This window comes from Suncus etruscus, chromosome 15 (genome assembly GCF_024139225.1).
Source record: "Suncus etruscus isolate mSunEtr1 chromosome 15, mSunEtr1.pri.cur, whole genome shotgun sequence".
In the NCBI taxonomy this organism is placed as follows: domain Eukaryota; kingdom Metazoa; phylum Chordata; class Mammalia; order Eulipotyphla; family Soricidae; genus Suncus; species Suncus etruscus.
In genome coordinates, this window is record NC_064862.1 from 43,538,986 (window position 1) to 43,551,318 (window position 12,333).

Sequence of the window (12,333 nt, forward strand, 5' to 3'; positions counted from 1 at the left end):
AGTTATCCTGGGAGAAGGAGTTCAGGAAAGAGATCCTGAGGTAAGCTTCTATCAGAGGCCATAAAATTGTCTTGTTATGGAGACAAAAATGTGGGGCTAAGAACACCAATTATTACTCCAGTAACCATCTGGAGGGCAGCTTTATCCTTTATGAACTCTAGAATTCTGCAAAGTATCACTGGGTATGATAATAGATTCTGCCTTGATGGAGGCCCACTTCAGTCCTGCTTGCCATGGGGCAAAAACAAACTATCATTTTAGACTCCTGACTATCAATCCCAAGCAAGGGCATTCTCCAGAAACCTTTAGCCAGGGGCTACTGGCTAATGATGGCTTTCTTTTACAGTGTGGTACCACCTGGCTGTATTCATTCTCCCCTCTTTACTAGAAGAAAAGAAAGCACAGAAAGGCTTAAGAACATATCAATGTTAGCGTGGTCAAAATGAGACTAGTCTGATGAATACTAGGTGCTGTGAATATTCCTGAAGAATGCTTATGCCTCTCACACAAAACTCAGTTTTGTAATCTTCACATTTTAAAACTTTATTAGGTTATTATAAAAACAAATAGTAAACAAATAGATGGGAAGTGATCTATAAGGGGTTCTTTGAAAATAAAAATTTCAATAAAACAAACTATTTTTCAGTGTAAGCTGCATATGCTTGCAGTTGCACCTGGAAAGGGATTTAATTTTCTTGACATGAAAAATTGACTAGTGAACTTTTCTCATTTCCTTCTTGAACACATTTATAAACTTCAATGGGGAAAATTTTCATCTGAATCTCTGAGAGCCATTTTTTATTTCATAATTTACCCAAATCATATGCACAACTGCAAGAGGAAATAAACAAAAAAACTCCCAGCAGAAATAAACCACGAGGGATTGTTAATCTTCTAGACTCGATCGGCATTAAAGCTAATTTTGTACTTTTAAACATTTTATGGAAAACAGCTGTCATACATTTTTCAAGAAAGTCCACAAGGTTTTGGGAACCTGATGGCATAAAACCTTGACAGGCAGAGCACTGATAGGACTCCTCTTGAGCTGCCACGTTTTCGTCCCCTGCACAAAAGGCAGTAGTGTAAACTCGTCACTTCCTGCTTCTCTGAACGTAAATCACAATATCCTGCAGAAGGTGGTTTCTGTTTTCCTTGGTGACCTGTGGGAAGAGGCAAGTGTAGGGTTTCAATGTTCCTTTCTTTTGCTTCAATTCTGACAGAGATACTCAGAAAGAGCCTGAAGGCCGCAATGACAGAGGTGTGTCTGTGACTTACAGAGGAAGTCTTTCTGAATACAGGACAGAGCTGGTGAAATCCTCCACACAAGACCCACTCAATAAACACCAGCGTGTTTTCAGATAAATTGATCTGAACTATGAAAGCAGTTGTGTTAATCTGAACCATGAAAGCAACAGCCAAAGTTGCTAAGCCAATTGGCTATACTGCATTAAATTACCACATGCAGCAGTGCACTAGACCCAGAGGTCCTCTAGGTCCCCTGAATCCTAGACAATGGGATACATGATGGAGAACAGTCTGTCCTCCTCCTGCCTCCCAGTATAATCTATAAGGAAGGCTGCCTGCCAGGTGGGCTCACTCTGAGTAGCTGTCAATGATCACTTCATGCGCTTAAAAGATCGAGTGCTACAAGGATCCTCTTACCAATCAGCCCCTCATTTGAAAGATGGGGTAACTGCAGGACAGAAGTGCAGGAATTTATTTTCCTGAGAACAAAGATGTAGTTGGAGGAGATAGTATACAGTAGAAATCGGATCTTTTGATTTCCATGTATATTCTCCCCAATTAATACTACTATAAAAACAAATAAAAATAACATTTTTTTATTTAAGCTTTAGTTTAAGTTTTTTTTTCTTTTTTTGGTCTTTTTCTTACTACCCACCACAGCCCCAATAAGAACAGGAAAAACATTCAAAGATTACTGGGAAGTTGAAAGGTGTGCTGTTCCCACAAAGAAGACCAGGCCGCCTCTTCTCCCCTCACCATTGCCTTCCTGTTTGGCTCATACAATATACAGGCATTCAACAAGTTGAAGGGGTATGAGCCAGAAATTGGTCATGCTGCTGGGGCTATAAAGAATATTTTTTGGGCTCCCTGTGTGTGACACCAGGCGGGGAAAATCCGCGAAAGTACACCGGCCCAGTGGGGCTCAGCTGTGAAAGACTGTGAGTGTGACCTGTCTATGTCTGTCTACTGTCCTCTTGCGTGAAACTCTTGCGAGTGGGGCAAAAAGAGCCTCCAGAAACCTCGCTCGCCCAGGCGCCATTTTCAGGGAGGGACTTCAGAGCATAAAAACCGGCTATCCTTTGCAAAAGCTGGCTCCCTGTGTGTGACACCAGGCGGGGAAAATCCGCGAAAGTACACCGGCCCAGTGGGGCTCAGCTGTGAAAGACTGTGAGTGTGACCTGTCTATGTCTGTCTACTGTCCTCTTGCGTGAAACTCTTGCGAGTGGGGCAAAAAGAGCCTCCAGAAACCTCGCTCGCCCAGACGCCATTTTCAGGGAGGGACTTCAGAGCATAAAAACCGGCTATCCTTTGCAAAAGCTGGCTCCCTGTGTGTGACACCAGGCGGGGAAAATCCGCGAAAGTACACCGGCCCAGTGGGGCTCAGCTGTGAAAGACTGTGAGTGTGACCTGTCTATGTCTGTCTACTGTCCTCTTGCGTGAAACTCTTGCGAGTGGGGCAAAAAGAGCCTCCAGAAACCTCGCTCGCCCAGACGCCATTTTCAGGGAGGGACTTCAGAGCATAAAAACCGGCTATCCTTTGCAAAAGCTGGCTCCCTGTGTGTGACACCAGGCGGGGAAAATCCGCGAAAGTACACCGGCCCAGTGGGGCTCAGCTGTGAAAGACTGTGAGTGTGACCTGTCTATGTCTGTCTACTGTCCTCTTGCGTGAAACTCTTGCGAGTGGGGCAAAAAGAGGCTCAGAGGAGCACGGCCGCTCCGCTTCGCTACGCGGCCGTGCACTCTTTCTAAGGAAAGAACTCCATTGCAACAAGAAGGAAAAATCACACTAAGAACGGCGCTATATCACAGAAGCAAACATTTCTCTCTGGACTGTCTTCTCTGTTACATGCTCGGGCCTAAGATTTGACCCAGTGTGAGGCTTCATCCACGGAGGACTCCCCTCCCTTAGAGGCAAGTCAGCCCATCCAGAAAGGGAGGAGCCAGAGGAGTGTGCTGCCTACATCATATAGACAATGAATACCACTACAACACGTAGAAAAACCCACAATACAAATGTGACAATGGGGAAACAGCGCAGGCCAGCATCAGACATAGAGAATGAAGATGACAATTCTGAGGACCAGATAATGACTGAACAACTAATCAACCTCTCAGATAAGGACTTTAGACTAGCAATATGGAAGGTGCTCAACAGACTCCAAGAAACCATGGATCGAGTTGAACAGAACACTAATAAGAACCAAGAAAATATGAAGGCAGAAATGACAAAACTCCAAACTGAAATAACATGTCAACTAACAGGCCTGAAAAACTCAGTAAACGAAGTGAATGACAAAATGGATAAGCTCTGGGACAGGGTATCAGAAGCTGAGAATAGACTTGGTGCTGTGGAAGATGAGATACATAACAATTCCATACAGCAGGAGAGATTGGACAAAAAACTTAAAGCAAATGAGCAGACAATAGAAAAATTAGTCAAAGAATGGGAACAGACGAAAATAGAAGTCTATGATAAGATCAACAGAAACAACTTAAGAATCATTGGAGTCCCAGAGACCCAGGAAGAAAATTTCCAGGAAGAATCAATGGTCAAGAACATCATTAAAGAGAAACTTCCAGAGCTAAAGAATATATGTGATCAAATCCTGCATGCCCGAAGAGTACCAACCAAAAGAGACCCCAGAAAAACCACCCCAAGACACATCCTAGTCACAATGACAAATCCCACAGATAGAGACAGAATTCTGAAAACAGCAAGATCAAAAGGGGAAATCATGTTCAAGCAAGCTTCCCTGAGATTTACAGCAGACCTGTCACCAGAAACGCTCAATGCCAGAAAGCAGTGGTGGGATATTGTGACAAGACTGAATGAAATGAATGCTTCACCCAGAATACTATACCCAGCAAAACTCACTTTCCGGTTTGATGGAAGAATACATGGTTTCACAGACAAAAAACAGCTCAGAAACTTCACAGACACAAAACCAGTCTTAAGAGAAAAACTGAAAGACCTAATCTAAGACAAGACTACCCAAAAGACACACCAAATTTTGAAATAAAGATGGCGTTAAATCCCAGGACAATTCTTTCTCTCAACGTCAATGGACTAAATGCACCAGTTAAGAGACACAGAGTGGCTAAATGGATCAAAAAACTCAATCCAACCTTCTGCTGCCTACAAGAAACGCACCTGAATAGTCAGAACAAACATAGACTCAAAATAAAAGGCTGGAGAAAAGTTATCCAAGCAAACAACACCCATAAAAAAGCTGGAGTGGCCATACTAATATCAGATAATGCAAACTTTATACTCAGGAAGGTTGTAAGGGACAAAGACGGACATTTTATATTAATCAAGGGGTACGTAGAGCAGGAAGAATTCACTCTCCTAAACATATATGCACCGAATGAGGGGCCAGCAAAATATTTAATACAACTGCTGACAAATCTGAAAAATAATATCAACAACAACACAATAATTGTGGGGGACCTAAACACGGCTTTGTCAACACTGGACAGGTCAACCAGACTGAAACCCAACAAGAATATACTAGACCTGAGGAGAGAAATGGAAGAAAGAGGCCTAGTGGATATATATAGGACACTCCATCCCCAGAAACCTGGATACACATTCTTCTCCAATGTACATGGGACATTCTCCAGGATAGACTACATGCTGGCACATAAAACATACCTCCATAAGATCAAGAGGATAGAAATTTTGCAGACTACCTTCGCTGACCACAAGGCTCTGAAATTATTTGTGAACTCCAAAGGGACTCAGAAGAAACACTTTAACACCTGGAAGTTAAACAGCCTCATGCTCAATAACCAGTGGGTCCGAGATGAAATCAAGGAGGAAATAAAAAGGTTCCTGGAAACAAATGACAATAAAGACACAAACTCTCAGAACTTATGGGACACAGCAAAAGCAGTACTGAGAGGAAAATTTATAGCTTTGCAAGCACACATCAGGAAGGAAGAAGGAGCTTACCTGAGTAGCTTAATGACACAGCTAATAGAACTAGAAAATGCTCAACAAAAGGACCCAAGAACAGGAAGACAGAAGGAAATAACAAAGCTGAGAGCAGAAATCAACGAAGTGGAAACTCAAAAAACAATCCGAAAGATCAACGAAAGCAGAAGTTGGTTCTTTGAAAAAATAAACAAGATTGATAGACCACTGGCAAACCTAACAAAGAAAGAGAGAGAGAGAAACTTGATAACTCGTATCAGGAATGAAAAAGGAGAGATCACTACTGATATGACAGAGATTCAAAGGGTAATCAGAAACTACTTTGAAAAACTCTACGCCACTAAAAATGAGAACCTGGAAGAAATGGATAAATTCTTGGACTCTTATAATCTTCCACGGTTGAAGGAAGAGGATGTAGCATATCTAAACACCCCCATCACCATTGATGAAATTAAAACAGTAATCAAATGTCTGCCGAAAAACAAAAGCCCAGGTCCAGATGGATTCACTAATGAATTCTATCAAACTTTCCAAGAGGAACTACTGCCAATCTTGGCAAGACTCTTTCATGAAATTGAACAAACAGAAACACTTCCAAATAGCTTTTATGAAGCCAACATCACCTTGATACCTAAACCAGACAGAGACGCTACCAAAAAAGAAAATTACAGACCAATATCACTGATGAATGCAGATGCAAAGATCCTCAACAAAATCCTGGCAAATAGGATTCAATGCCTCATTAAGAAGATCATCCACTACGATCAAGTAGGTTTCATCCCAGGAATGCAAGGCTGGTTTAACATCCGTAAATCTATCAACATAATACACAACATCAATAACAAGAAAAATAAAAACCACATGATCATATCAATAGATGCAGAGAAAGCATTTGATAAGGTCCAACACCCATTCTTGATCAAAACTCTCAGCAAGATGGGAATGGAGGGAACCTTTCTCAATATAGTGAAGGCCATCTACCACAAGCCAGTGGCAAATATTATCCTCAATGGAGAAAAACTGAAAGCCTTCCCTCTAAATTCTGGCACAAGACAAGGCTGTCCTCTCTCACCACTCCTATTCAACATAGCACTGGAAGTACTTGCTATAGCGATTAGGCAAGAAAAGGATATCAAGGGAATCCAGATAGGAAAGGAAGAAGTCAAGCTCTCACTGTTTGCAGATGACATGATACTCTACTTAGAAAACCCTAAAGACTCTATCAAAAAGCTTCTAGAAACAATAGACTCATATAGCAAGGTGGCAGGCTACAAAATTAACACACAAAAATCAATGGCCTTTCTATACACCAACAGTAATAAAGAAGAAATGGACATTAAGAAAACAACCCCATTCACAATAGTACCACACAAACTCAAATATCTTGGAATCAACTTGACTAAATATGTGAAGGACCTATACAAAGAAAACTATAAAACTCTGCTCCAAGAAATAAGAGAGGACACACGGAAATGGAAACACATACCCTGCTCATGGATTGGCAGGATTAACATCATCAAAATGTCAATACTCCCCAAGGCATTATACAGATTTAATGCCATCCCTCTAAAGATACCCATGACATTCTTCAAAGAAGTGGATCAGACACTTTTGAAATTCATTTGGAACAATAAACACCCTCGAATAGCTAAAGCAATCATTGGGAAAAAGAATATGGGAGGAATTACTTTTCCCAACTTTAAACTGTACTACAAAGCAACAGTTATCAAAACAGCATGGTATTGGAATAAGGATAGGTCCTCAGATCAGTGGAATAGGCTTGAATACTCAGAAAATGTTCCCCAGAGATACAACCATCTAATTTTTGATAAAGGAGCAGGAAATCCTAAATGGAGCAGGGAAAGCCTCTTCAACAAGTGGTGTTGGCACAATTGGATAGCCACTTGCAAAAAATTAAACTTAGACCCCCAGCTAACATCATGTACAAAGGTAAAATCCAAATGGATTAAAGACCTCGATATCAGCCCCAAAACCATAAGATATATAGAACAGCACATAGGCAAAACACTACAGGACATTACAGGCATCTTCAAGGAGGAAACTGCACTCTCCAAGCAAGTGAAAGCAGAGATTAACAGATGGGAATATATTAAGCTGAGAAGCTTCTGCACCTCAAAGGAAATAGTGCCCAGGATACAAGAGCCACCCACTGAGTGGGAGAAACTATTCACCCAATACCCATCAGATAAGGGGCTAATCTCCAAAATATACAAGGCACTGACAGAACTTTACAAGAAAAAAACATCTAACCCCATCAAAAAATGGGGAGAAGAAATGAACAGACACTTTGACAAAGAAGAAATACGCATGGCCAAAAGACACATGAAAAAATGTTCCACATCACTAATCATCAGGGAGATGCAAATCAAAACAACGATGAGATACCACCTCACACCCCAGAGAATGGCACACATCACAAAGAATGAGAATAAACAGTGTTGGCGGGGATGTGGAGAGAAAGGAACTCTTATCCACTGCTGGTGGGAATGCTGTCTAGTTCAACCTTTATGGAAAGCGATATGGAGATTCCTCCAAAAACTGGAAATCGAGCTCCCATACGATCCAGCTATACCACTCCTAGGAATATACCCTAGGAACACAAAAATACAATACAAAAACCCCTTCCTTACACCTATATTCATTGCAGCTCTATTTACCATAGCAAGACTCTGGAAACAACCAAGATGCCCTTCAACAGATGAATGGCTAAAGAAACTGTGGTACATATACACAATGGAATATTATGCAGCTGTCAGGAGAGATGAAGTCATGAAATTTTCCTATACATGGATGTACATGGAATCTATTATGCTGAGTGAAATAAGTCAGAGAGAGAGAGAAAAACGCAGAATGGTCTCACTCATCTATGGGTTTTAAGAAAAATGAAAGACACCCTTGTAATAATAATTTTCAGACACAAAAGAGAAAAGAGCTGGAAGTTCCAGCTCACCTCAGGAAGCTCACCACAAAGAGTGATGAGTTTAGTTAGAGAAATAACTACATTTTGAACTGTCCTAATATTGAGAATGTATGAGGGAAATGTAGAGCCTGTTTAGGGTACAGGCGGGGGTTGGGTGGGGAGGAGGGTGATTTGGGACTTGGGTGATGGGAATGTTGCACTGGTGATGGGTGGTGTTCCTTTTATGACTGAAACCCAAACACAATCATGTATGTAATCAAGGTGTTTAAATAAAAAAAAATTAAAAAAAAAAAAAAAAAAAAAAAAAAAAAGAATATTTTTTGGGAAATGACTTATAGGAAATTAACTCTCAGTGCAACTGCTCTCTTAAGAACTTGGGAATCTGAACACTAGTGTTTAGTCCAGCATCATATCAATATCAGGAATCTTTCTATTTACACAGAATTTTACCTCTCTAACCACCAGAATCCTATCTGTAATATTGCCTGAGAAATCAAAGAGAAAGGGACTTGAGGGCCCCCCAAGAATTGTAGAAGTAAATGAAGAACTGTACAAACAGTTGCTCTGTCTTCCTCCCTTAGGAAAGAGAAAAAGAGAGGATAAGTCCCATTTTACTCAAGGATCCTTGGGCACAGTGAGATTGGACCACACATTTCAAGATAACAAGGTCTGCATCTATCCTCATAACTTATATAAGTGGGCACTCAATATATTGCATTTTAAATGAAGGTAGCTCTTTAAAATAATAGTTGATTAAGCAAATAAATATAATGAACATTCTGTTTATTTTAAGAATTCTAACTGCTTTAAGAGGCATCCTTAGAGATACAAAAATCCTAAATGTCAGGTACTATAAATTCAGAAATGTGATGAAACTCTGGAAAAACAATAGTCAAAGATGGGGAAAAAAATTATTCTTGGTTTTTAGGCCACACCTGGCAGTGCTCAGGGGTACTCCTGGCTCTTCACCACGAAATTGCTTCTCACAGATTCAGGGGACCATATGGGAAGTTGGGAATCAAACCTGGGTCCTTTCCAAGTGCACCACATGCAAGGCAAACGCCACTGTGCTACAGCTTCAGCCCCAAAGATAGGGTATTTTTAATAAGGATTATTATAATATTTATTTGCTACTGATCATTGTATATGTTAATCTATTAAGGTATCACAAAAATGCAAATCCAAACCCTCAAACTCAACTTTTTTTCCTAAGGATGAGCATTACCTCAGTCATCAAGTGTGCCTGCTTGGGAAAGGACTATATGTTAAATCCCAAGCGACAGAACTATATTTCCATAGAAGAACAAATATGTGTGACTTCTTTGAATGGGTGGAATGATTTCTATGTGTATACATTTATAAGACTTCTCTTTTTTTCTTGAGTCTTTTTAAAATGTATTTATTGTTTTCTTTTGGGGCTTTATCTTGCTATACTTAGGGATTTGCCCATCTCTGTACTCAGGGATCACTCTTGACAGTGTTCAGAGGACTATCTGTGATCTGGGGATTGAACTAAGGTGGGCCACACAAGGCATGTACCCTAGTCACTCACTGGCCCCCACTTGTAAGATTTTATTTTTAAATATTTCAAGGTATTTTAAAAATATCATAGTATTTAACCCTTACATATTCAGTGACTAATATATTCAGAGTTCCACAACTATTAGCCTATTCAGAATATTTTAATAATTCATCTCACCTCATAATCTCATTCTTATCCACTGTATACTACTTCCTGTCCTTAACAACCTCTATAAATTTCCTGTCCTAAACATTTTATACAGATGGCATGATACAATGTGTATGGAATCACACAAACTTTCTGTGACAAGTTTCTTTCACATAGCATGTGATGTTAATTTGCAATGCTATGACGTGTATTACTCTTCAATTTTGTTTGCCAAATGATATCCTTTATGTACATTACATTTTGTTTATCTATTCGTCAATCAGTGGGCATTAAACTTGTTTCCATTTTTGGAAACAATTCATAATTGTTATAAATATTTCTGCTGTAAGCATGTATACAAAATAGAAAACATTATTTATTTGGCACATAACTAGAATTGCTATATTGTAATGATAACTCCTTGTTTATTTTTAAGGACTCTTCATATTTTCATTCTCAGCAGTGTTAAGAAATCTCTTGCTTCTTCATCTCCTCACTAACACTTGTTTTTATCCATTTTATTCAGTCTTATAATAGTCATACTAGTGGGTTTTACTGCAGCTTTAATTTGCCTAATGTTAATGATGTTTAGCTACTTTTTAAATGTATACTACCTATGTGGCCTGAGAGCTGTTTAAAATATTTAAAGACCATTTATTAAAAAATACAGTTTTTAAAAATTACTGAGTACTGGGGCTGGAGAGATAGCACAGCAGTAGGGCATTTGCTTTGCTTGCAGCCAGCCGATCCTGGACAGACAATGGTTTGAATCCTGGCATCCCATATGGTTCCCCGTGCTTGCCAGGAGTGATTGCTGAGCAAAGAGCCAAGAGTAAACCCTAAACGCCATAAAGTGCAACCCAAAAAACAAAATGAAACAAAACAAAACAAAAAAAAATGAAAATAATAGTGACTTTATAGAAAATGCTTTAATGTCTTTAATGTTCAAGGAACGAAAAGAAACTCTGGGACTGATGGCCAATAAGACACAGAGGACATTAGATGAGAGTAGAAATGAGAAAGTGTCAAATAAAAATGACAAAATTGAAAAATCAGTATTCAGAATAAAAAACTCACTGGAAAGCTTCACCAGCATAGTACCAACTATTAAGAACTAAATCAGAGAGTTCGAGGATGTTCTGTATAACATCTCCAGACAACAGCAGAAGATGGAGTTGTAAAATAACCAAAAATGAAAAACCTCAAAATAAGTAAACAGATAAAAATAGAAGTCTTGGGTAAATTCAACAGGAACAACGTAAGAATCATTGGGGTTCCAGAGATGCTGGAAGAAAACCCTTATGCAGAAGCAACAGACAAAGCCATCATTGCTAATAAGTTCCTAGAGTTGGAGAGTCCATGCAACCACATCCTAATGGCCTAAAAAAATAGCAGTTAACAGAGACCCAAATAAAAGAATCCTTAGGCACAATCTAGTCAACAATGATGAAAAACATAAAGACATAATACAAGAAGCAGCAAAATAAAAAAGGGAAATTACATACAAAGAAGCATCCTTTAAAGCAGACTGATCACAAGCAACAATCCACCGTGACCAAAGGTATGAATATAGACAAAGGTAGAATATAGTGAAAAACTCAACTAAATGAATGCCTTGCCAAGAATATTTCACCCAGCCAGACTTTTATTCAGGTTTGAAGGAAGGATACACAGCATCATAGATAAACAATAGCTCAAAAAATTTACATACTCAAAACCAAGTCTAAAAAAGAACTGAAGTTGGTACTTTAAGCCAAGATAAATCCCACAAACACAACAAACTTTTACAAAAAAATGGTACAAAATTCTATAACAATAATCTCTCAATGTCAATGAACAAAGTGCATAATTAAGAGACACAAAGTGGCAAAATGAATTAGAAAACTGAATCCAACATTTTGCTGTCTGACAGAAACACATTTGAATAGTCAAGAGCTAAAAAAAAATACCCTCAAAGTCAAAGGACTGAAGATGATCCTTCAAGCAAACAACTGTTAAAAAGGCAGGAATGGCCACTAATATTAGACACCATAGACTTAAAGAGGTCATAAAAGACAGAGTGGGTCATTTCTTAACAATTAAGGGATTTGTACATTAAGAAGAAATCATACTTCTAAACATATATGCACCAAAGGAAGAGCCAGAAAAATACTTAAAACAACTGCTAACAGACTTGAAGACATATATAACAATATAGTATTAGTTGCAGTTGTAGACTATTCTAACCTATTGATAGATCAACCAGACAACAATCAAAAAGGATATTCTGGCACTGAAGGAAGAAATGGATATATATATCCCTCTGAATGACATTCTTCTCCACATGGGACATTCTCCAAAACAGACCATATGTAGGGTCACAAAACACACCTATCACCAGTGTGTCCATCTCCTTATATGAGTGCATTTGTTTGTTTGCTTGTTTGGTTTTAATTTTGGGACCATACCCAGTAATGCTCAGGAGTTACTCCTGGTTCTGGACTTAGGAAATATTACTCAAGGTAGAACCCAGGTTGGCAGCATGCAAGGCAAATGCACTGC

The 12,333-nt window shown here is 39.2% G+C and overlaps 1 protein-coding gene across 1 annotated transcript in view; it reads right to left on the reverse strand.

Annotated features, from left to right (window-relative positions):
• Positions 1-932: 932 nt before the first annotated feature.
• The window catches only part of NTPCR (nucleoside-triphosphatase, cancer-related), a 37,102-nt gene continuing 25,701 nt past the window's right edge, over positions 933-12,333 (reverse strand). The window contains exon 5 of the mRNA XM_049789023.1: positions 933-1,160. Within this exon, the coding sequence (XP_049644980.1) occupies positions 1,092-1,160 (69 nt within the window). The 3' untranslated portion in view covers positions 933-1,091. The remainder of the gene's footprint in view (positions 1,161-12,333) is intronic.